Below are 26,704 nucleotides of genomic sequence, written 5' to 3'. Positions count from 1 at the left end.
GAGGCTTCCTTTTGTTCGTCCCAGACTACATTTGTCGGTTCTGTCTTGCGGAGAGCGTCGGTCAGAGGGCTAGCTAAAGCTGAATAGTTAGAGATGTAGTGATTGTAGTATCCCGTCAGCCCCAGCAATGCCCGAATTTCCGTCTTCGTGTTCGGCCGCGGGTAGTCTGCTACCGCAGAAATCTTAATCTCGCTGGGTTTCCTGAAACCTTGACCTACATTGTGACCAAAATAGTCCACGGTCGCCCTTGCCAGGCAACATTTCTCAGCCTTTACGGTTAGCCCAGCTTGACGCAAAAGGCTCAGTACAGCTCTTAGATGTACCATATGGTCCGCCCATGAGTCGGAAAAAACCGCAATGTCATCTAAATAAGGCACCGCGAATGTTTCACACCCGTATCCATGAGTCGGGAAAAACAAAATGGAGCAATTTTGAGCCCGAAACTCATCATTGTTGGCTGGTAGCTGCCCGTCGGAGTGACGAAAGACGCGTATCTGCTGGCGCGTTCAGTGAGCGGTACTTGCCAGTATCCTCGAGTAAGGTCCAGCGTAGTCACATAAGCCGCTCTACTGACCTGTTATACTCTCTCCTCGATATTCGGAATAGGATACACTTGATCCCTGGTGAGAGAATTCAGCTTTCGGTAGTCTACCACAGGCCTAGGGTCTTTACCTGGAGCTTCTACTAAGATCATAGGCGAAGCATAATCGCTTTCCGAGTATTTTATTACTCCCAATTCCAGCATGCGAGTTACTTCCCTATCCAGAATTTCTCTTTCCTTTGGAGAAAATCGGTAGCACCTTGATCGCACTGGCACGTCTGAAGTCAGCTCAATATCGTGCTCAGTCAAATCAGTCCTGCCTGGCCTGTCCACGAAGCAGGCCGCAAACTCTGTTATTATTTCGCCCGGATCGGACAGCTGGGATTTCTTTAGTTCTCCTCTCTGCTCCGTCTTTTTGAGAAGCTCCTGAGCTTTGCTTTCTTTTCCGCTGAGGCAAATCAAGTTGTCCCCCATATCCTCGGGAAGGTTTAACGTTAGATTTACCACGGCTTCCCTGTGCACATAAGGCTTCATAAGATTGCAATGATAAATGCGCACTTCTTTACGCCTAGCGGGGATTTTCACTGCGTAGTTAGTGTTAGAAAGCTTTGCAACGACTTCAGCAGGTCCTTCCCACTGTACTTCGAGCTTATTCTGCCTTGAACTTCTCAGCAACATCACCTGGCCCCCGATACGAAACGTCCTTCGACGGGCTGACGTGTCATAGTACACTTTGGAACGAGCCTGGGCTGACTTCATGCTGGCCTCAACAAGTTCCTTAGTGTTATGTAAGCGATTCAAGAGGTTCAGAATGAATTCTACTACTGTTGGGTCTTCTCCGCGCCCCTCCCAGGCTTCGCGCCAAATTCGCAAAGGTGAGCGCAGTGACCTTCCGTACACCAACTCGGCTGGGCTAAATCCAGTGGATTCGTGCGGCACTGACCGCAAAGCGAAAAGTGCTGCAGGCAGGCAGGTATCCCATTCGCGCTTATTTTCATAGCACAGTCCCCTCAGGACTCGTTTGAGAACAGAATGCCATCTTTCTACGCTCTTGCTCTGCGGATGGTGGATCGAGCTATGCACTACCTTAATGCCGCATCGCTCGAGAAATGAGGTGGTGAGGACACTTGTGAAAACGCTACCCTGATCACTTTGGACCTCGGAAGGGAATCCAACTCGGTCAAACACTGACAGCAGCGAATCCACTACACTCTCGGACGTCACCTCGCGCACCGGAACAGCTTCTGGAAACTTTGTGGCGGGGCATAACATAGTGAGGATATAACGGTACCCTGACTCTGTCACAGGAAGTGGCCCAATTACATCTATTACTAACCGGTGAAACGGCTCGGTAATGATTGGTACTAACACCATCGGAGCTTTCCACTTATCTTGCGCCTTTTCAACCCGCTGGCACGTGTCGCATGACCGTACAAAATTTTCCGTGTCCTTAAAACATCCAGGCCAATAGTATTCTTGCAACAGTCTCTGCTTTGTTTTCCTTGTTCCAAGGTGACATGACCACGAGCTGCCATGGGAAAGTCGCAGTAAGTCTTCGCGGTACTTTTGGGGAACGACTAATTGGTCCCGCTCTACTCCGCGCTTATCCTTGAATAAGCGATACAGCACTCCCTTTCTCATCTCGAAAGAAATATTCTTTGCTGTCTTAGTGGCGCGGTGTCGCTCCCTTATCTCCTGTATCTTGGGATTATTGGCTTGCTCTATAGCTAAGTCCTCTCGGGTTCCACTTAAAAGTCTCGTGAGATTACTAGACACTGGCGGCAAGAGGTTACTCTCAAGAACGTCCTCATTCCGCGTCTCATCAAGCTCACTTTCAAGTTGACTTATTTGAGATGCCTCGCTCTCAAAGTTTTCTGACCCGCTATCTTCCGCATCGACCACTGTTTTAACTGCCGTTTCCTCCGCTGTGGATTTTTCTGGACTGAGCAGTGTAGCTAGTTCTCGCGCCTTTGAACGTGTTAAGGATTGCACAACTCTGTCTCCGAAAAGGATGCCCCTCTTTCGCAGTAGCATGTCCGATTTGTTGGAAAACAAATACGGATAGCACTTAGGAAGCTTTCCTGAAACGGCAGCCTCGGTTGTTAACTCGCCGAAAGGGGCCCTCGATGACCACGTTCGCGATTGGCAAGCACACACTCTGTTCCTCCACTACCTGGCGGATCCCCGCACACTGTCCTGTATAGTCGGAAGGCGACACATACGCCGGATGGACAACATCCATCGTTGCGGCCGAATCGCGCAGTACCTTGCAAGGCTTCCCGTTGACTACTAGGTCATGCAGGTAGGGTTCCAAAAGCTGCATATTTTCATCGCAGTCACTGACATACTAGAAAGCAATCTTTTCTTTCCGGCAGTTGACGGCAATGTGACCCTGCTCATTACACCTAAAGCATGTGAGCGGCTTCCTAGCCTCAAGCTTATTCTTTGTGTTCTGCGCGTTGGTCACTTCCCCACTTTTCTCACTGCCGTCCTTTTTAGGGAGTTTGCCTGAAGAAGCCTTCCTTTCTTCGTTTCCAACTCTAGCAAAGTGCCTGTCCTGACGGTTATTCACACTCAACCTGGGATTGCGGGGCCTATCCACTGCTGGGTTGCTGAATTGTCGGCGCGAAGCATACTCCTCAATGAGTTCGGCAGCTTCAGTTGCCGACCTAATGTCGCCTCGGTCCTGTAACCAATTTCTTTCTTTTTCTGGGAGGCAGTTGTAAAACTGCTCCAAAAGAATTCGCTCGACTACAGCGTCCCTATCACTGTAGGAATCTGTCTCTTTAGCCACTCGCCCAAATTGACTCTTAAATTGTACAGGAATTCAGGGCAACTCTCGTCCCTGGACTTAGTAGCGTTCCGAAAACGTTGTCTGAACGCCTCGGCGCTAAGCCTATACTTTCTCAGAAGGCAAGCTTTGACCTTCTTGTAGTTGTCCGCGTCCTCCTTGCTTAGCCGCGTGACAACCTCCGCTGCCTCACAGGGCAGAACCGTCAATAATCTCTCAGACCAAGTGTCTCGCTGGAAGGACAGTTTTTCGCAGGTTCGCTTAAAGTTAGCCAGATACAGACCGATATCCCCTGAGATCACATATGGCTGCATGTACTTGACATCTTGAAATCTGCCTCCTTATTGAGAAGAGGTACCGCTAGCTGGGGTCAATTGCCCGACCTCTTGCTCAACTAGTTCAATTTCTTGCTCCAGCCTTTTTGCTTCTCTCTCAATTTCACGCCTCTTTTCCTCTTTTTCCCGCCCTTTCTGCTGTCTGAGTTGCTCCTCCTTTTTCTGTCCGATGAGGTTCCATGCTTCACTGATCTCCTCATCATCGGTTCCAAAATCAGTGGTTGCCTTTATAATCAAGGGTTTTCGTGCCAAACCACTTGTATCAATTCCCAATTCCTCACACAGTAGCAACAGTTCTGGTTTTGCATCCTTTGTAGGTCCATGATCGCTCCGAGTGTCGGCTACTTCCAAAACAACTGTGCAAACTACCAAACCTAAAGGCGTTTCAACACTCTTTACCAGTTCTAAAAGCTAAGCCTGTTCTAGAACCTGGTCCACATCAGAAGAAAAGCCAAGCACTTACCCACACATGCGATCGATGTTCCGAGCTGCTCCCTTTTAGGCCGATTGCTGCTCCTGCTTGTTGCTTGAGATGCCACCTCCGATCACCAGATGTTGTAGATTGTAGATTCTGATCCACCTCCGATCACCAGATGTTGTGGCTTATAGCTTCAGATCCCAACGCTGGTCACCAATTGTCGTGACGCTGGGGCTAAGTCGACCCGGCCTTCACTTGGTAGCATGCAGAGACTCCGGGATGAAGAAGGATTGAATCTTCGAAGTTGGTAAAATATATACAAGCAGGTTTAATGGCACTTTGAGAAAATTTATTTACATGAAAGAGAAGGGTATATCAGGAAAATGGCAAGCATTAAGAGTTCATAGCGAGAAGCGTCTGGATGAGCCGTTTACCCAGGGCTCAGAGCCTCATTTCGTGCTCTGCAACGTCCCTAAAACCCCCTATGTCCAGCCCCTCTCTGAAGATGCTGACCAACCAGTTCCAGGGCACGCCCCTCAGATATCGGCAAAAAATCGAACACATCACTGCACTGATGGTCTGATGCACTGACTGGTCCGGTATTGTTTCGTTGGGCGTGGTCACTTGTTGGCGGGTAGAGCTTGGGAACGGCGAAGAGGTACATTTCTATTCTTCAGCAAAGATCCGAGATGGTGGTTCCGGCAAGTGTATTTCCTTCTCAGAATCTGAAGTGCACGTGCGCGCCACATACTGCTCCCAGTATTGTCCCTTTCCGACAATTTTCAAATCTTTCCTGCATTCCCGGGAATTCCTCTAATGGCTATATTCGTCATGCTCCTTTCTTGTCCTGTTCGTCAGCGGACGTGTCACTCTGTCGTCTCCTTTGGACAATAGGCATTCCTCACTTGACAATAGCGCTTCTCGACGGGAAGGGTGAACAATTGAACAAAAGTACATCCGGCTATTTCTCACAGGGCGACGTTTCTTTGTATTTTCCTTGACGTACCCTTGACATGGCCAATTTGGCATTTGCAGGGTCTCGACAAAGCAAAACAGGCTCACACAAAAGGATTCATGGAAACAAGCTCACTTAGAGCCCTTGCACCAACAGCACATATCCACAGCACATATCCATGCCCACAAGCGAACAATAGAGCGCGCAAGTGCGGACCTTGCACGGTCATAACACCGTGTTTTACTTTTCGAAGGCCGCCAGTTCCCGCTCCATTCCTGGGTCGCACACCACTCATCACATTGACATCGGATATGCGCACGCTATTGCAAAAAACCGTACCATGTGGCGCCGTCCGAACGTAAGGTCATCAATGAGGAAGTTTGTAAAAGTTTGAAACGGGATGTCATTCAGGAGTCGTGCCGTTCTTCGGCGACTTCAGCAATTCTGGTGCGAAAGAATGATTGCACACTGCGATTTTGTGTAGGTTAGCGCCGCCCGAATTCAGTCACTAAAAGGTCGTGTACCCCTGCCCCTCATTGATAATGCCATTGAATGTTTGTGCACTGCAACATATGTTCCATCTGCCGTGCTGCGGTCGGAATGCTTGCAGATCCAAATACCCTTCGATTTGTATAATGCGCCTGCGAGAATTGAAGGATTCATGGATGCTATACTACGTGGACAAAAATAGGAGTTTTGTCCGTGCTATATGGATTTTGTAGTTAGTTTTGGCCGGGCATTCAAAGAGCACATCCACCTAGTGCTAGTGCTAGACTGCTTGCGCCAATATGGTCTCGTTCTTATTTTTTGTTTGTTTAATATACCGTAAGCATTAGAGAGAACCACTACACGAGTGCATGATCGTTATCAATTAAAAGTTATTCCTTCACAGTGACATCTGTATTAGGGGTAAAAGAAGAAAAATAGCAATCGGTAGAAGTAAAGGCCCGTTCATGGTGCTCTTGTTCCCTCGTTCAGGCCTCTAGGTGCTCTTTTCCAGCCGCTGCATAGTTCTGTGTAACAACTGTTGCGCATCTGATGGAGGTGCACGGTAAGCGTCCCGAACTGCGTACGCCTGCAAGGTAAAACAACTTGTCCTTCAGCGCCCAAGCCGCCGCCTCCGCAGTCAGTCGCCTGAATTCGGTGCTCACCACCCCGACGGGGACAACGAAGCCTCAACCGACGGTCCCACCAGGAATGACCACAGATAGCAGGTCCCCGGCGCCCATCCTCTACCACTTGCCGCGAACACCGCCATCATTCCACGGCGGCGTGTACGAAGATGCGGAAGACTGGTTGGACACCTTCTAGCGAGTCGCCCGCTACAACTGCTGGAGCGACAACCGTGAGCTCCATAACGTGTATTTTGCGCTGGAACACTGAGATAGGACTTCGTTCCTGAACCACGAAAACAGCTTGTCCACCTTGGAAACATTTCACTGAAATCTGGCTACGTTCCCCAAAGCACGCCGCCAGAAGAAACCTGAAGCGTCGCTTCATTCCCATAACCAGTTCCCATATCCGCATGTATGCGGAGGACATGACACGCCTTTTCAAGCGTGCCGAGCCCTCCATGGGGAAAGAGCGGAGAAGAAGCTTCGCCACCTCATTCGTGGGGTCAAGCAGGAGCTTGTTGCCGGTCTTGTGCGCAGTTGACCGCGTACTGATGTGGAGTTCCTCACTGGGGCAACCACCATGGAGACTACGCTCCTGCAGTGAGCCCGGCAATAGAATCGGGATGTAAGCACGCTTGGGCCCGCTGTTTCTTTGATTCCGCTCAGGAGTGATGTGGCCGTCTTACATGACCTGATAATGTATATCTTCAGGGAGAAATCGAAAGCCTTCCAGCCGCCATACAGCGCGCCTTCCATTACATCGCTGTCTGAAATCGCCAGGGACGAGGTGCGCCTGGCAGCGAAGCAACAACAAGTCTCTGAGGTTCGTAGGCAGCTGGACCTTAGACCTACGTACGCATCTGCTCTCCGCCAGGCACCAGCATCAGGCTACGACGTGAATACCGTGACTCAAGCAGTGCAGCAGCTTAGTCGTTCCCGTATGCTTGCTCAGCCTGTCTATCAACAACCACGGAAACGTAAATTGTGGTATGCACCGCACCGTGCGCGCCTCTGCTATCGCTGGGCTGAAGAGAGTCATCTTTAGGGGGCGTGCCTGCCCGTACCGCCTAGTGCGGCTGTATAGTTTCGCGCCCGACGACTTTTGTCCACGGAATGGTGAACGACTACTCGAGATCGAAGCTCGTCTGTCGGCCCGTCAGAGCTGTGGGACATACGACCGCTATGACTCCCGATCGTTGTCCCTTCTGCGTCACCGTCCCCCAAGCTATAGCCAAGCCGCCAGCTAACCTTAGCGGCGTTTCCCCAGTCCATGCTGGGAAACCTAATAACAGTGGTCTCCGAAGGCAAGACCGCTACCGTCAGTAAAACTGAAGGTCCTCCACCGCCGCTACACCGATACCATGATTTTTCACGGGGGCAGGGCAGCGACAGCATCCGATGCGCTACCTCTTATTTGTGAGTGACAATTGACGGAACCGACGCGGTCGCTTTACTTTATACTAGTGCAGACTATTCAGTGATGAGCCATGCCCTCGCCCAGAAATTGAGCAAAGTTTTGACGCCATATTCGAGACCTAGTGTTTGGATGGGTTGAAGTCACCTTACTACCCCAGCCAGCCGAAAGGTGCACAGCCCGAATCGGTATCCGTAGTTTCGTCTACATCCGTGAATTCGTCCTATTGTGCGAGTGTTCGACAGATTTGATCTATCGCCTCACTTTACTGCAGGCGAACGGTGCTGTCATCGACCTACCCGAAGCGCAAATCACGTTTTCAACGAAGCAAGCTGTTATCCACAGTGACACAGCAGATCCAGGAATGAATGTTCTGGGAATTGTCGAAGATGACTTAATGACGCCACTGTGGTCCAGGGTGCTGGTCTTAGTGAGGAAGGACTCGTTTCGCTACTACGAAGGTATTGCGGACAATCACCATTCACTGTTCGTGAAGGTAGCGGCTATCGCATGCTGTCTTGTCAAACTGAATGGTGGCTGTACGAGTGTTTCCTTGCCGAATTTCACCACCTCACAAACGCAATGGCTGTCGCCTTCTTCCACGACATAAATGGGCTGCCGGATCTGTGCTCCGTGGAGACGAATCTTCAAGACGGTGCCGCACTATGCAACGCCGCTAAGAAGGATAAAATCAACACAACCTGAACTTGTCATCTCATCAGCAGAATCTTCTGTTGCCCCTGCTAGCTGATTTTGAAGATTATTTCGTGACGAGTTCCAAGGTATGAATTACGCCTGTAGCCAAGCATCGCATCGTCACCGTTTCGGCCATGCCACAAGTTTACCGGCGTGAATACCTATTTTCGCCTAAAGGACGTAATGTTAGACTCGTGGTGTAATCTTGGATGCTTTTTCTCTCCGCTCTTCTATCGGAACTTAACAGCGCATCGGGCGATGCTCCCGAGGAAGGGCAGTGACACGTATATTCAAGGTAGAAGAAACATCGCAATCGGTTAAGTAGAGGACGTAGGAGTGTAGCCTGTTGCTGGTGCCCTTGTTCCCTCGCTCAGCGTTTTCGGTGTCCTCGTCAAGTCACTGCAGTAGTTATTCTGTGTAACAACAAAAATAAATCAATGCAATCATCTGTGTGCATCGGAAAATTGCTATGCGCTGCAGAACACTTGTTACATATGCATTTAGGAAAAAAAAACGAAAAATATTCCAGGACAATGAATCTTAGAAAACACGAGCTTTCAACCAATTTGTAAAGACGCTTATGGAGGAATACAATGACAGACTGTGGTAGTGCATCCCATTCAATAAATACTCGCGGAAAAAAGCTGCACTTTAATGCATCATCGCGAGTAACCGGTGGCTGTATGTACGAACTGCGCCTATGTCTAGAGTGTGGATCCGGTGATAAAGTATAGCATTACGATAAATTATTTTAACCTGGCTGTGAATATTAAACATGATTTTTAATCTCAACTAGAGACTGCCAGTATTGTAAATAAATACTTTAAGAATTGCCTAATACTGTATTTTTGAAAAGCTTCTTTAATTCTTGTCATCATCATTTTGTCGATATTATGAATGTAATGCCCACCTGCTATGGTCTCAACTAGAGACTGGCAGTATTGTAAATAAATAAAAATCTCTCAAACTTGGTCCGTAGTGCCAGAAGAGTTAGGTTTGCATGCTTGCGCAGTTCACTTGGAGAATGCGCACGCTGATATTTGTTAAATACGTGTCTAGAAGCCTGCTGCTGAACTCTATTCAATATATGGGGATTCGTGGCAGGGCCCTATACTATCTTTGCATATTCAAAAGTTGGTCTTATCATTTTATTGCGAGTCGTTTAACTTCACCTTAGGGGGTCGCACTGTAAAATGTTCTCCTGAGGCTCCATAGAAATTTATTTGCCCTACTGCAATCTAATTTATGTTGGCGTTCCACGTCAGGTCTGGATTAAATATTATATGTAAACGTATATGTTCTGTTGCCATTTTTATTTCGTGTGCACCAATGCAGTATTTATAATTCAAGACCAACTTCTTTCTTGTTATAGTCATGCAATCCGTTACAATGTTTAAATTCATTTGCCGCTGATTACACCAGTTGAGAACCGGTCCAATTTTTTCTCCAAGATAAGCTTATCTTGGAGAAATGACCCGCCTCTTGCGCCGCGCCGATCCGTACATGATCGAATAAAAACAGGGACATTTTTGACGCGAGGTATTTAAGACTCGCTTCTTGGTGTGTCGTCAGAGATCGGCCGAATATTTTGGCCGAATTAGGTATGGAAGCTTTTACCATCGAGAAGACAATGAAAGCTTACATGCGGCGCTTACATCGATCACTTGAAGCAGTGCATAGAAGCCTCTGCGATGGCACAACTGCAAGCGGATATATTCCGTGGGACCTTATATGTGAAGTCGTCCGAGAACTTTGCCGTCTATTACGATGACCCACAAAGCCTCAAGTAGGCATTCTTACTCACATTCTCCACGAACAGTACAGAAGGCGCTTGGTGCGATACCGACACCGACGACCGCTCTTCAAGGTTCACCGACCGTAATGCCGCCGCAATACATCATTAGGTCGGCCTGAGTCGTGGCGTGATCTTTTCAGCCACCCTCGATGCGAACAGCTGCTCATGAACGCTGCCTTTGGCTCTCGTCCATCAGGAATATGAACGACCTACCAGGGCGGAGAAATTCATTGCCTTGAAGACTTCAAACAATCGGCCGCTACGCATCCTCTGCGGTGAAGCCGGTCACATTCTACGCCACTGCTCATATAGACGTATCGGCCATCACAATTTCGCAGTAGAAGCCCACGACGTCATCCATGGTGAACGACCACAAGAAATAGACATCTCTCGGAGCCTAGGAGTTTGTTTCATTGAGCGGTCTGTACAGGTTCCTATGACGGTACACTCCCCGATTTGCATCACCGGGTCGCAACTACGATATAAGTCTGCGAGGAATATCCCCTACCCACCTTCAGGGAAACCGCAGAGAGCAACCTTAGCAGGTTAGGTTACTACACGGCAAAAATTAGGGTCCTCCGCAGCCGACCACGTACGAGCGACGATGCTGCACCCATTGCAGTGCCTTACCACACGATGACAACACGACCAGACTCCAAGCCGACACCGCTGGCCAGCGAAGTGACAATGGTGTATTCCGCGCGATGTTAGTGCACATAACCGAGATCGACATTAAGGCCCATGCGCAATGCTAGATCGCGAAAAAGCGACCCTGAAGTTGTGGTCGACGGTGGCACAATTGCTGCCTTAGTAGACACCGAAGTTGACTAATCAGTCATCGTTGGACCTGTTGCCATAAAGCTCAGGAAAGCAACAAGGGCTCTTAGATTCGCACTACGGGTGCTAACCCCATCACTCCGTCGGGGCGATGCACTGCAAGTGACCTTAAATGGACATACTTACCGTACAACCTTCGGGGTCCTACAAGAGAGTTCGTGCGATGTGATTTCGCGCATGCAATTTTTGAATGAACATCGGGCATCGACTTTCACCAAAGATCGTTAAGCTTTCTATAAATAAAGCCATATCAGCAAGTATGCCGCATCACTTACTCTAAACGTCCTCGACGAAGAGTTGAGTGTACCGTCCCAATCAGGCGTCGTTGTCGTCGTGGGCACCGAAGACACCGAAGTCATCCAAGTCGACATTGAAGGAAACACACATTTGCTACTGGATCGAGGTCTAAGAATTGCAAGAGGCATCGCACTTTTGATGAAAGAACACGTTTCGGTGCTGGCAATGAACTTCACATATCAGGTGGGGAAAAAACTGCGAACATTTTCTCTTGTTCTGACAGATATTTTGTGCGGTTTTTGACAACGGAGCTTTCTGTAGGGACATCCGATTTTTCTGTAGTTACAACAGAGAAAGTACTACAAACAACCCTAAGCTACTACAGAGAACACTACATAGCTGTAGAGATGTACCATAGAACTGCAGAAAACTCTGATGCTTACGGCAGAACTAAAGAATATTTTGTCGTATTTTCGACTCAGTTCTGTGCCTTTTTTTTTCGACTGGGTAGAAAAGCGCGTCTAAACAAGGGCGTTCGCTTTCTTCGAAAATTTAACAAACATCCGAGACGTCTTCGCCCTTCCCGACGAGCCCAGAAACGAACATGACCAAGGCATTCAGCCCCCCTCCGATGTCAATCCAGCACTACCCAAAGGAGACAAAACAGATAGAGAATCCTTCAAAGCCAGACTGAGCGCTTTCATCAGCATGGAAAGTGCGACCAACTACGCTGACCAAGCAGCGCATCGTCAAGGAACGCAGCCAACATTTCGCCGAAGCCGCTGCCATGTAATGCAGCGAGAATGCCAAGTCATCCGTGAGAAAGTTGACTAAATGCTTCCTGACGACGTGATTCAGCCTTCTAAGAGCCGCTGGGCAGCACCAATCGATATTTTCAAGAAGGCGGCGCACTTTTGCGTCAATTACCGGCGCTTGAGCAGCGTAATTATAAATTACGCCTACCCTCCCCCAGCCCTCCTCCTCGGCGACACACTGGACTTGTTATAAAGATATTGAGTTCGCTGAAAAAGATATCCAGAAGACCGTATTCGTCACACCGGACAGCCTATTCAATTCAGAGTAATGCCATGCGGCCTCCGCTCCACACCAGCGATGTTTAAAGTAATGGGTAGTGTTCTGTTGGGCTTTGGGGCAGATTTGTAAAGTATAAATAAACGACGTCGATTTCTTCTTCTCATGCTACGAAGACCATCTGAAAAGGCTTCCGACCATCTGGAGGCAGTCATGTAATTAGGAAGAAAAACACTTTATTTTGCGATGTTTATTACCTCGGGGCATAAAAGGATATGTTATGATGGATGAAGGTTATGGTCAAATAGAGAAAAATGTTACCTGATGTAACAAAGCCCAGGAGTGAACAATGATGCGTTCCCTGCGCCAAAGCGCTATATAACGACGCATAGAGAAGGGGGGGGGGGGGGGGGGGGGAGTTCAGCTGCCACAAGGGCCCGGATCCGCGTCGGCTGCAGCGCTGGAATTCCCGCTGCAAGTAGTGGATATCAGCTTCAGCATCTCGGGACTTGGACGGGGCATCCAGGGTGGAGATACAAATATCGATACTGAGGCCAATTTCGAGTATTGCAGGTGTTAGGGAAACACCAACTCTTATTCTCTGATGCGCGACTTCCTGTGTAAGGGTTAGATCACGGGGAAGGCTTACCGTACAGGAAGGTACGAGAGCACGCTCTCCTTTCATGTTAAAAGAACGGTAGGATTATCAGTTTAGGAGCTTTGGCGACAGCAAGCTTGGTGTGGAAAGGCGTATCGGAGAATCCGCACGGCTTTGACAGCTCAGAAGGTTAGGCGGAATCTATTCGATAGGAATTGGCTGCGAAATGGGTGCCAGTAGACAGTGTTTATTTTGGCATATTTCTGTGCAGCTACTGACTCGTCTAAGTAGATGTGCTACCTGAAGGGCATAGGTCTGTATGACAATAATGGCAGTGTGACGCATGGGAATAGCGGTCATGGAGCGAAGTGCCTCTTGAACAGCAAGCAGCTCCGCACAAAAAGAAAATGAAGTTTCCGGAATTGAAAACTTTGTCTTATGCAGTGCACACTTGCAAGGACAGTAACCTGGATACTTGCATAAAAGTAAATTACGACGGAACCTTGTGACAATCGGGCGTCTTGTTTCATAATACGGTCGTGAAATTAGCACGTCGATTTCTGTGCTTTGTGGCCAAAAATGCGGTGGCTTCGTGGCACCCAGCTTCATAAAACTCCGAAGAGGAAGAACTGACAGGGGCGACGGTAGTAGGGAATGCGAAAAAGCATAAGCCCTGAGAGCGCATTTCCTGAGAGAAGGTACGTGGCGTCATCCTTGTGAGCATCACGTCAATGCTGTAACGCTTTCCTGTTGTATTTGAGTGAGCTTTTTCTTGAAGCGCCGCAATTCAGGAATAAAACTTCGCCTACAAGGAGCTGCTGCTCATGGGTCATATCGTACGCAAGGAAGGCGTTTGCCCAGACCCGCAGACAACGAATGCGATAGCGCAGTTTGCACAGCCTGGGGACACGAACGATTTACGCCAATTCATTCGTCTCGGCGCGTACTATCCGAGATTTGTCGAGAACCCGCGGATCGCCGAGTCGTTGGCGCAACTTACAAAAGCTGGCGTGCCTTTTAAATGGGACGCGCCGTAAGCAAAAGCCTCCGACTAACTTTAAGCGCCACCTTCACTTCCCTCCTGTCTTAATCCACTTTGATGAAAACGTTGAGACTGAAATTCCCACTGACGAAAGCAGTGTGTTCAATGTAGTGCAGGGCAGGGAAACGTCATCGCGCGCGCTGGCAGGTCCCTTTCAAAAGCCGAAGCCAATTGCTCAGCGACCCAGAAGCTGTGCTTCGCGATCATCTTGGTACCTTATATGGTCAATCATTTATTGTTGTCGGTGATCACAGTGAGCTCTACTAGCTGGCCAACTGAAATACCTCCCCGGCTACATTCACTGATACACCCAATGTCTTCTAGAGTTTGATATATTAGGGGTCTACATGTGTGGTCACAAGGTTTCTAAAGCTAAAGGCTTATCCCGAGCTCCCGTCGACGCTCCCCTGAAACAGGATGACGACAACGCCTTCTTGGGACAGATAAGCTCCAACAGTTTTGTAAAAACCAGTGATCACAGCTTCAGTTGAAAGATCCAGCCGATTACATGTAGGAAGGCTTCTTCCCCTCCAGATGCGTTCAGGCGTCATTGCTTGTCGTTCGCCTTAAGCATTGTGATCCTCATGAGGAAGTTCGTTCAAATCAGGGCCGCACCACCTTCTGTGGTGCGGCCATCAAATTCAAATTAATTTGTTTCTGCTTTATAAAGTTACAGACAGATGAGGCGCTGACCAAGCTGTCAGATACAGCTTAAGCCTCAGCCCACTTTCTCTTGGCAGCGGCTTGCAGGAATGGTTATAAAATAAAGCAATCATGCAGCGTAATAAACAGATATACAATTTTGAACAGATGAAGAGGAATACGAAAAATTGCACAAAACTAAGTCATATCACAATATGCAAATGCGGATGCAGCAAAAAGAAATAGGAGATAGAAAAAAATCATATTAACGTACATACACGCAAAGATTTGGACACGAACTGAACAGGTCAAAATTATTATATCCATACTCATTCAAATGGATGGTAGAGTGAACTGCAGGTGTTGTCTAACCAAGTTTATTCAAAGGCAGTCGGTACTACACAAGTCTCTGCACGCCTTGTCGTGTCGCTTTTTTTCTAGGGCATATATTTCTGCAAGGTGGTGTACATAGTTTGTATTTTTTCTGCTTCTATTTTAAAATGGGTACTCAAACGATAATTATACAGGTCGTTGATCGTTAGCACACCACATTTTAATAAAGAGACCCGCGCTTGATGAGCACCAGGGGACATTCTGAGCGTGATGAAGGAACTTTTTCTGAAGAATATAGATATGCTGAAGACAGTTACCGGTGGCAGTGCCCCACACTAACTGGCAATAATGCAAAATAGGAGTAGAAGAGAGAATCGTAAAGAAGCAACTTCATTAGCCTTAAAATAATATTCTGACGGATGAGATGGTTTTAATACAGGTGCACGGACGCACACGGCTCAGAAAAAACTCGGATCAGTCTGCACGCGCCTCGCTTCCTTCACTTCTTCTGCTGCTTCTACTGTTTCTCAGTGCGCCGCTACGCGGCGTAACGATTCCCCCCGATTCGTCCTCGAGAAAATTAGGGTAGATCGAAGATGGCAGCGCTTCATGCGAGCCACGTGAACAACTTGTGTCTTGCGGGATCGGCGGTTATCCGTCGTGACTTTGGCGATAACGTAATTCACGTCATTCAGTTGGTGGGGCCATCGTACTTGCAGAAGAACTCCTCATATCATCCTTGCTTGCGAATAGGAGTCCAAAGCCAGACGTAGTCTCCAGGGTAGTAAGCAAATGCACGATGATGCAGATCGTAGTGTTCTTTCGAGCGGTTTTGAGAAGCCAGTGTGCGTAAGCGGTTTATACGACGGGCTTCTTCGGCACGGCATAGTATCTGGGAAACAGATGCATCGTCGTTGGGGGAAAATGGGAAGATGGTGTCTACGAAAACGTGGGGAGTTCTTGCATAGCGTAAATAGAAAGGAGAATAGCCCGTAACTTTATGATCTGCAGTGTTATAATCGTACGTCACATACGGTAGCACTGAATCCCAGTTGCGATGGTCAGACGAGATGTACATGGACAGCATGGTTGTCAAGGTGCAAGGTTGGTGCGCTCGGTGAGACCGTTGGTCTTCGGATGATACGGTGTTGAGTGTCGGTAGTGTGGACCACAAAGACGGAGCATTTCTTCCACGACATCAGCAGTGAATTCCCGACCACGATCACCTATAATAACACGGGGTGCGCCATGGCGAAGAATAACGGAATACAAAAGAAACGACGAAACATCAGCAGCTTTTGCGGTAGCGAGAGCAGGGGTCTCCGCGTATCTAGTAAGATAGTCAACGCAGACGATAACCCAGCGGCAGCCCTCCACAGTTTTTGGAAAAGGATGGAGCAGGTCAATTCCAATCTTTTCAAAAGGTGAGGTAGGTGGCTTGACGGGTTGTAAGGTCCGGCCAGCGTTGTGTTGCGTGCTTTAAGTCGTTGGCATTTTTCACATGTGGCGACGTATTGCCTGGTGGTCTTTATAAATTTGTGGCCAATAAAAACGCTGGCGAATTCGGTGCAGGGTACGACAGAAGCCTATACTTCCAGAGGTAATATTGTAGCATACGTTGACGACAAAGAAGCGCAGAAGTGTGAGAGGAAGAAGAAGTGTGCTAACCTCGAGCCTGAACTCTGACGCTGTTCGTAGAACCTTTGCCACGCCTTGGACCTCGGACGCAACTGTAAGGGTCGCTGTTTACGCGACATCTGGTGGAGCTGCCGGGTACGATTTTCATGAGCCGGACGCCCCCTACAAGCCCAGGACGCACCCCTAAGGTGGAGTCCCCAGTACACCAGAGCAGCCGCCGACTGCAAGGTCTGCCTCCCGAGTGTGGTCCTCTCCCTGACCACAGACCAACAAGGAGCGTTTCTGTCAGCGCGATGAATCCCCAGGTATCAACAACTCCTGTCCTGCTCCACCACCAGCGGGATCCACCACACTTCCACGGCCTGCCCCTTGAGGACGCTGAAGACTGGCTGGAGCAGTTCGACCGGGTAGCTGCCTTCAATGCCTGGAACGCTCACTCGAAGCTTCGCCACGTCTACTTCGCATTGGAGGATTCTGCGAGGACGTGGTTCGAAAATCAAGAAGCCGGACTCCGAACGTGGGACACATTCAAGGCAGAATTCTTGCGTATGTTTACCAACACGCTTCGCAAGGAAAAAGCGCAACTGCTTTTAAATAGCCGTATACAACATCCGAATGAAACTGTTACGGCCTACGCCGAAGAGATGAAGCGACTTTTTCGACGCGCGGACCCAACCATGTCGGAAGAGAAAAAAGTGCGCCTTTTGATGCAAGGTGTTAAAGAGCAGTTATTTGCAGGCCTGGTGAGAAGTCCACCAACAACTGTCGCCGAATTCATAAGTGAGGCGTCTACCATCGAGAAGGCACTTGACATGTGCGCCCGGCAATACCAGCGCACTACAGTGTCTATGAACGCCGCGAGTGCAGGTGAAGCCATACAGTTTTCGTCAGAATCGTTGCGTAATACGATCCGGGCGATAGTCCGGGAAGGGGTGGCCAAATACATGCGGATTCTTCCACAGCCACAGGTTGCCACAGTTTCCGATATCATCCGTGAGGAAGTACAACAGGCGCTGGCTGTTCCCGCACCCGTCACCGTGCCCGCACCCGTCGCCGCGCCTGAACCCGTCGTAGCTACACCGCTGCCCCAGACCCTGAGCTACGCCGCGGTCACCAGCCGCTACCTGCCGCCTTCGACAGCATCCTACGAGCCTCGCGCACCGGTCGCCCATGTTCCCCATGGTCGCCCCATTCACGGCCGAGCGTACGCCGCCGAAGGACCGATATCTGGCGAACGCCCGATCACCAACCGTTGTGCTACCATTGCGGCGAAGCTGGACACCTGTGTCGCCGCTGCCCCTACAGGGAACTCGGCCTCCGTGGGTTTTCTTTTGATGCCCGTCGTCCGTTGCCTGGCCAGCAGCCACGCGAAATCGCAGAATACATTTCGCGTTCCAACACAGGCCCAAGCCGCCTCCGATCGCCGTCGCCTCGCCGTTACAGCTCTCCTGGACGCCAGGAGCAACTCCAAAGTCCCCATAGAGGAAACTACATGCATCAGCCTCTGGAGGTGCGGCTGCTACAGTGTGAAAATTTCAAGATCCTCCACAGACCCACGACAGTTCTTTACTGCAAACTACAGTTCGTTACTTACGGCCACGAGCAGAATCGACGCCGCTACGAAATTTCGCTGATCCTCAACGTAACCACGACGCCGACATTCGCCCCACCACTCCTTCAGAGCATCGAAGTCGAGACCGAACCCCACGAAGCTGTCGCCGCCCGACACAACAAACTGCCGACTTGCAGATCTCCATTGATGGCGTAGACGTCACTGCTCTAGTCGACACTGGCGCTGATTATTCAATTCTAAGTGCACACTTCGCCAAAGCTCTCAGAAAGGTCACAACATCATGGGGTGGCCCGCAAATACGCACAGCTGGCGGACATTTAATTATGCCCACGGGAGCGTGCACGTCGAGGATCACTGTACAAGGGCAAACCTTTCTGGCGACGTTCATCGTATTGGCTCAGTGTTCCCGTGACGTCATCCTCGGTATGGACCTTTTAACCGAAAATGGCGCCATTATCGATCTGCAGAATAAGTCCGTAAGATTTTCAGTTGAGAATGCTATCGAATCCAACAGCATGCTCCCCGCTGCACTCCACATTATTGATGACCATGTTAGTGTGCCCCCACGTTCAAGCATCATGGTCTCCGTGGGTTCTCTGCCAATGCAAGATACAGAAGGTGTCGTCGAGACAAAACAGAAATTGCTTATTGAAAGAGGCATCGCCGTTGCCAGGGCAGTTGTTTTTGTCGAAAATGGTAAAGTTGATGTTCTTCTCATGAACTTCAGCAATGAATATCAACATCTGAACAGAGGGACAACTATCGCATATCTCGACGCCATAACTGACACTAGTTATGAATGCAATTTCACCAGCGCTTCAGCAACAGAACCCTCCGACAATACTGAACCTCTGTACGATATAAACCCGGCCTTACCTCGAAAGTATCAAGAGAAACTACGGCACCTGCTCCGTCGCTACTCTAGTGCATTTGCCAGATCATCACGCGTCGGTCGAACCCACCTTGCAAAGCACCGCGTCATTACAGACGAAGCTGTTCGACCACTCCGCCAGTCGCCTTATCGAGTTTCCCCTAAAGAACGTACTGCCATCCGAGACCAAGTGAAGGAAATGCTCGATAACGCTGTCATTCGCCCTTCCCGCAACCCCTGGGCTGCACCTGTGGTACTTGTGAAGAAAAAAGATGGCACACTTCGTTTCTGCGTAGACTATCGCCGACTGAACAACGTTACGAAAAAAGATGTTTACCCTTTGCCCAGAATAGATGACGCCTTAGATCGTCTGTGCAACACAAGATACTTCTCCTCCATGGATCTCAAGTCTGGATACTGGCAGATAGAGGTCGATGAGAGGGACCGCGAAAAGACTGCTTTCATTACACCTGACGGGCTATACGAATTCCAGGTCATGCCCTTCGGCCTTTGCTCCGCGCCCGCAACCTTTCAGAGACTCATGGACAGCGTTCTTGGAGATCTGAAGTGGACGACATGTCTTGTATACTTGGACGACGTAATTGTATTTGCCCTGAATTTCGAGGAGCACCTCCGTCGCCTAGACGCAGTACTAGACGCTATCCAAACGTCGGGCTTTACTCTGAAAGCCGAAAAATGCCATTTTGCTTATGAAGAGCTGAAGTTTTTGGGCCATGTCGTGAACCAAGCGGGAGTTCTGCCGGATCCTGAAAAAACAGTTGCCATCGCCAATTTTCCGACGCCGCGGGACCAGAAAGAGTTGCGACGCTTTCTTGGGCTATGTGCATATTATTGACGTTTCGTGAAAAACTTTTCTAAAATAGCCGCCCCCCTTACACTTCTTACTAAGGCTGATATGCCGTTCACATGGGGCGACCAGCAAATGGATGCATTTCAGGAGCTTCAACGTCGCCTGCAGTCACCTCCAGTTCTAGCACATTTCGATGAAACCGCAGACACCGAACTCCACACGGATGCAAGCGATGTTGGTTTGGGCGCTGTCCTAGTACAGATACGGAATAGTGAACAACGTGTGATCGCCTATGCTAGTCGGGCTTTGTCTAGGGCTGAGACAAACTACTTTGCCACTGAAAAGGAATGCCTGGCCATCGTGTGGTCTATTTCGAAGTTTCGACCATGCCTGTACGGCAGACCCTTCATCCATCACGCGGTTTGTTGGCTGAAAAGCATTAAAGACCCTTCTGCGCGTCTCGCCAGGTGGAGCCTACGACTTCAAGAATACGACATCACTGTAACCTACAGGTCAGGTCGTAAGCATTTAGACGCTGACTGCCTGTCTCGTGCTCCTGTACAACCAGCTTCGGACGCCTCAGGTGACGACGACGCATTTCTGAGTGCAATTAGTTCAGACAATTTTGCCGATGACCAACGGAATGATCCTGAACTTCGCCAGGTAATCGACTTTCTTCAAGGTGCTGGTAGCATGGTCCCTAACCCTTTCCGTCATACTTTGTCTTCTCTGTGTCTCCGTGATGGCGTTCTCGTCAAGAAGAATTTTACAGCCAACAGTCGCCAATACCTCCTCGTTGTACCAGCAAGCTTAAGGGATGAGATTTTTCAAGCCTGCCACGACGAACCCACATCCGGCCACCTGGGAGTCACTCGAACGATATCCAGAATTAAAGAACGGTATTAATGGCCTCGTTTGTCAAGCGATGTAACGCATTATGTTCGAACTTGCCGTGACTGCCAACGTCGAAAGGTTCCGCCTCTGAGACCAGCCGGTCTTTTAAAGCCCATTACGCCACCGTCCAGACCATTCCAGCTAATAGGGATGGACTTGCTCGGACCGTTCCCTACTTCCACCTGTGGGAACAGGCATATTATAGTAGCTACTGACTACCTGACCCGCTGCGCAGAAACCGCTGCTCTTGCTTGTGCTACCGCTTTTGAAGTTGCGAAATTTTTTGTTCTTCAAATTGTCCTGAGACATGGCGCACCAGAAGTACTCATTACTGACAGAGGAGCTGCATTTTCTGCAGAGCTCATCCAGCATATCCTTGTTCTTAGTCGTACCAATCATCGTCGCACGACTGCATACCACCCGCAAACAAACGGCCTGACAGAACGTTTGAACAAGACCATTGCCGATATGTTTTAAATGTATGTGGACGTCCATCACAAGACATGGGACGAAGTATTGCCGTATGTAACATTTGCATACAATACCGCCGTTCAGGAAACTACCAACATGACTCCATTCAGCCTAGTTTACGGCCGACAAGTGACGACCACGCTCGACGCCATGCTGGCCCACATAGACGAAAGTCCAAATGATGATGTCGCCTCTTTTCTACAGCGCGCCCAAGAGGCCCGCCAACTTGCACGGGTAAGAATACAGCAGCAGCAAGGCCGAGATGCACAACGCTACAACCTGCGGCGGCGGACTGCAGACTATCTGCCAGGTGACCTTGTCTGGGTTTGGTACCCCATTCGACGACGCGGACTCAGCCAAAAACTCTTCCGCCGTTATTTCGGCCCCTACCGCGTTCTTCGACGCGTTAGTGAACTGGACTATGAAGTCGTTCCGCACGAGGAACCAGAGCCCCGGCGTCCCAAGCGCTCTGAAGTGGTCCACGTGGTCCGCTTGAAGCCTTTTCATGCCAGATAGCAGCCCCTTTTACTCTGTCCCTCTTTCAATCTAGCATCGGGCGATGCTTTTCGCACGGGGAGTGGGGGGGGGGGGGGGGCTAATGTAGCATGCGTTGACGACAAAGAAGCGCAGAAGTGTGAGAGGAAGAAGAAGTGTGCTAACCTCGAGCCTGAACTCTGACGCTGTTCGTAGAACCTTTGCCACGCCTTGGACCTCGGACGCAACTGTAAGGGTCGCTGTTTACGCGACAATATCATCGTGCATGGCATGCAAAACTTGTGCACGGAGACTTTTTGGGACGACCAAAAGAATGGCAGCACCGTCAACTGAGTAGTTCTTCTTGAACAAAACACCATCTTCGATGGTAAACTGCGTTGACTCCGCTCTTCCTTCTGCCTCTTGTATAAGAGGCTGTTGCGACTGGTCGTTGCGTTTTTGTTGCCTAAAGGTCGCCATACTAAAAAACGTCGACGCTATTGATGCTAAACACCCGTCGAAGCCGTCTTCATCATTAACGGAAGTCGGCAATGGGTGCCGCGACAAGCAGTCTGCATCACTGTGACGTCGTCCACTCTAGTACGAGACACCAAAGTTGTATTCTTGCAGGCGTAATGCCCAGCGCGCCAGACGACCAGATGGATCGCGAAGTCCGATGAGCCAGCTAAGCGAATGGTGGTCAGTAACTATGGTGAAGTGGCGTCTATATAGGTATGGTCGGAACTTGTGCACAGTGAACACAACTGCGAGGCACTCCAATTCGGTAATTATGTAGTTCCGTTCACATTTTGTCAACGGGCGGCTGGCATATGCAACAATAGTGTTCAGCCCCACTATGCAGCTGCACAAGCACCGCCCCAAGACCGACACCACAGGCGTCAGTGTGGACCTCAGTCACAGCAGAAGGGTCGAAGTGGCGCAGCAGTGGTGCTGAAGTTGGAGAAGACTTGAGCCGATTGAAAGAGGATTCGAACTCTGGGGTCCACACAAATTGCGAATCGTTGTGCAGTAGAGAAGTAAGGGGGTGGGCAAGTTGCGCAAAACCAGCAATGAAGCGACGAAAATAAGGAGAGAGGCCAAGAAAGCTCCGAAGACCTTTCAGGGTGCGTGGAGTTTCCAAGTTGCGTACTGCAGCAATCTTCTGCGGATCCGGCCTGATACCATCCTCGTTGACGAAGAACCCAAGAACTAAAGTTTGTCGCTCTCCAAAATGGCACTTCTTCGGATTCACAATGAGGCCCGCTTTGCCAATGCTTTCAAGAACTTTATGGAGCCTCTCACTGTGCTCTTGGAAGGTCTTTCCAAAAATGATAAAATTATCAAAGTAACACATGCATATTTGCCATTTGAGGCCACGAAGGATAGTGTCCATAAATCGCTCGAATGTCGCGGGAGCGTTGCATGATCCAAAGGGCATTACATTAAATTCATATAAGCCATCTGGTGTTACAACAGCAGTCTTCTCACGGTCGGATGGATGTAGAGGCATTTGCCAATAACCAGATCGCAAATCAACCGAGGAGAAATATGACGCCGAATGCAGACCGTCGACAGCGTCCTCAATGCGAGGTAACGGTTATACATACGTCTTTCTTTGTTACCGCATTCAAACGACGGTGGTCTACACAAAATCGCCAAGAATTGTCTTTTTTTCGCACCATGATCACAGGTGCGGCCCACGCACTGGAATATTCTCGGATTATTCCTTTTTGCAGCATTTCATCCACCTGTTCTTGAGTTATCTTGCGCTCTGCCGGGGAGACTCTGTAAGGTTTTTGGCGAATAGGGGGTGCGCTTCCTGTGTTAATTTTGTGGTGTTGCCGAGAAGCTGGGAAATGACTACCCGATCCATTTGATGCAAAGTCGAACACTTGGGCATGAGTTGTCAAAATGTCTTGCAGAATACGACGTTCACTAGATGGGAGCGATTTGTTGACCTTGCCCTCAAACTCAGCACAATATTCAGACTTGTCTTTCGCGCCTCTTCTGCAATCGGAAATAATTCCAACGGTATGAGTCACATAATTCTCAAATCTCGCGAGTGTCAAACCAGAAGGAAGACGAACAGGCTCTTCTGACACGTTCACAGCCCAGTGCTATGCGCCACCATCCTCCGCCTCCACGACGGAGCGTGGCACCAAAACATTTTTTTTCGCCCCAATCGAGACATCTGGCTCGACGACTATTGAATGTTTACCCATGAAGGATTCAGATGACTTCGCGGGAAGAAACGTCGCCGTAATCGCAGGCAGCAGCACATCTTCCTTCAAGGCGAGAACTCCTTGATGACTCCGAGACATCTTATCTACTAATGCGGGAATAATGTTCGGCTGCAAACAAATTTCACCGGCACTAAAGTCTAAACTCGCACCACACTCGCGCAAAAAGTCAACACCCAAGATAACGTCATGCGTTCCACGTCTCAATACAACGAATTCTGTCCTATAGCACTCGTCACCAATTACCACTGAAACTGAGCACAGGCCAACCGGAACTAAAGTTTCACTCCCAACTCCACAAAACGTAGTGTTTTTCTCCCACACGAACATAACTTTCTGTCGAAGGAGGTTCTTAAATGAAAGGCTCATAACTGACACAGCGGCACCAGGGTCAACCAAAGCATCCGTTTTAACATTGTCTACACACACTGACACTTTGTTCTCTAGCATGACGATAGGCAGATGTATGCGTGGAATTGACCATCCGGCGACCTTACCTCCATCGGTCGCACAACCTAGTTTCCCAGCGGTGGAGAAACAAAGCGGCGACGTGGGGATGGCGAACGGGGTTGTCGCTGCGGTGGGGGAGTGATGCTGCGATCGGACACAGGGGAGTCATTCCGTGCGTGGCGTTGAGGGGAAGAGGGCCGATAGAAGGTAGCGGGTGGCTGCTGCTCCCACTGGGCACCATTCGTGAAGCGCGGTGCTCGTTGGACAGGAGGTCGAGTAAATTGACGACGCGGGCAAAAGCGGAAGATGTGTCCGCTGCCCCCCCAGCTGTAACATACGGGTGGCTAACGGCTCTGGTAGTTCACTTCCGGATTCCTTGGAGGCCGAGATGGGGCTACAGAAGCGCGACGAGGAGCACCACGAGGCACTTCATCCGGATGGGCTGGACGCTGCTGGAAATAAGGGTGCGATGTTGGTTGCGGGGTCCGCTCCACGCCGTTGTTGTAAGATGGCCGTTATTTTGTGCAGCCCATGGCGTAGGTTGTTCCCATACTGACCTCGATGTCGGGTGGTAGGATACATCGAAATTTGTACGTTGCTGCTGAATATCCAGCTCCTCGCGTATAATCCTCCTGACCATAGAAGCGATGTCTTCAGCCTCCGGAATGTCGATACCGGAAACAGTTGTCACATTTGAAAGACGGCCAAATTTGGGCGCTATGCGACGTGCCTTTAACGCCTGAAATGCCCGGCACTGCTTGATGACATCTGCAACTGTGGCAAGGGCGTCCCGCGAAATAAGGAAGTTGTACACATCCTCAGCAATTCCCTTGAGAAAGTGCCCTACCTTGTCTTCTGACATCTGCCGGTTTACAATGCGACAAAGTTTCAATATTTCTTCGATATAACGTGTGCATGTGTCACCGGGCAGCTTGGCTCTCTGGGAAAGTTAATGCTCAGCGCGTTCCTTCTTCGCAAGGGTATCCCCAAAGGACTTCGTAATTTCTTCAACAAATCGGTCCCAGGTCGTCAGGATTTCTTCGTGGTTATCAAACCACGTCAGAGCCGTGCCAGCGAGGAAGAAGACAACATTTTACAGACGTGCGATCGAATTCCAGCGGTTGTACTTGCTGCATCTTTCGTAATGTCGGAGCCATTCCCCAGCGTCATCTTCGTGCTCACCGTGAAACGTACGCGGCTCTCGCTGGTGGGGAAAGGCCATCGTCTCTTCTGAGTCTGCGTCGTGCGGGTAGTAGCCATTGAAATGTACTGTTGAGGAGATAAATGTGGCAAACCTGCTACACGTCGGCTGCGACGAGGTACTGGCGGATCCAGAACGTCTTTACCAGCGCCTAGCACCAAATGTGACGGATGAGATGGTTTTAATACAGGTGAACGGACGCACACGGCTCAGAAAAACCCGGAACAGTCTGCGCGCCTCGCTTCCTCAGCTTCTTCTTCTGCTGCTTCTACTGCTTCTCAGTGCGCCGCTACGCGGCGCAACAATATATTGTAGTCTACTCCAGTTATTTGACCCAATATTCTTCAAAACGATCGATTTGATGTTTCCAAGACATACTGGAGGAAAAACAGCTCTGAAGCATAGAAATTGTTCAACCTAGTTCTTACATTGTGATTTAGGTTTAATTTCAAGAGAGCAAGGAATACCTTTGTTTTAGGGAAGACATATAACAGCCTGTGTCTTTTTCTTGTTTTTTATGAGCATACATTTAGATTCTGACAATTTCTGTAACTCACTCAAGGTGTCATTGCATTCATTAACCAGAAGATGGAGATTATTTCCAGTGAAAATGATGTTGGTATAATCTGTGTAGATAATAAATTTTGCTTTCGTGTTAATGTTTGAAATGTCATTGAGATACATATTAAACAGTAGTGGCCCTAGTATACTGCTTTGTGGTTCTCTAGAAGTAAAATGATTCAGTTCTGATTTTATATTTTTTATATAAACAGCCTGCTTCGTGTGCACAATATATGATTTCAGGAGCATTTGAGCCTCTCAGCGAATACTATAACATTATGAGTTCTTTAGTAGTACACTGTGACTCGATCACTAATCAAATGCGTTTGAGAAGTCCGCAAAGACACCTATAATGAAAGCTTTCTTCTCAAACTTTGTTAATATATACTTTTGTATGAATAGAGCGAACTCGGCAGATTTATTTTTACGAAACCCCATCTGATTTGGAAAGAGAACATCATGCTTATTAATAAAGCGAGACTACTTTTATATGAAAGTTTTCTAAAGCTTTCGAGAAAATTGAGAGTATAAATACTGGTTTGCAATTTAATTGATCATTGCGGTCTCCCTTCTTAAACAGCACCGCTATTCTGGCTATTTGCATTTCATCAGGAAATACACCGGTAGTAAAATGTAAATTAAATATGTCTGCAAGAACAGGGGCAATAACTCCTACGACATGCTTCAGCGGCCTGACTTTTATACCAGCAGTATCACATGTATGACTATGAGATCGGGA

The 26,704-nt window shown here is 49.1% G+C and overlaps 2 protein-coding genes across 2 annotated transcripts in view; both read left to right on the top strand.

Moving 5' to 3' along the window:
- The window catches only part of LOC146209871 (sodium-coupled monocarboxylate transporter 1-like), a 216,187-nt gene that overhangs the window by 114,646 nt on the left and 74,837 nt on the right, over nt 1–26,704 (top strand). The window lies entirely within an intron of this gene.
- Nucleotides 16,566–24,743, top strand: LOC146209872 (uncharacterized). Its single transcript, XM_084597731.1, has 2 exons — nt 16,566–17,489; nt 24,732–24,743. Exons 1-2 carry the CDS (start codon nt 16,566–16,568, stop codon nt 24,741–24,743), a joined length of 936 nt encoding a protein of 311 aa, XP_084453857.1.

This window comes from Amblyomma maculatum, chromosome 1 (assembly GCF_055883805.1).
Source record: "Amblyomma maculatum isolate TAMU_Amacu chromosome 1, ASM5588380v1, whole genome shotgun sequence".
Classification (NCBI taxonomy): domain Eukaryota; kingdom Metazoa; phylum Arthropoda; class Arachnida; order Ixodida; family Ixodidae; genus Amblyomma; species Amblyomma maculatum.
Note: the sequence above shows the minus strand (reverse complement) of the source record. Positions and strands in the feature narration are given on the sequence as shown.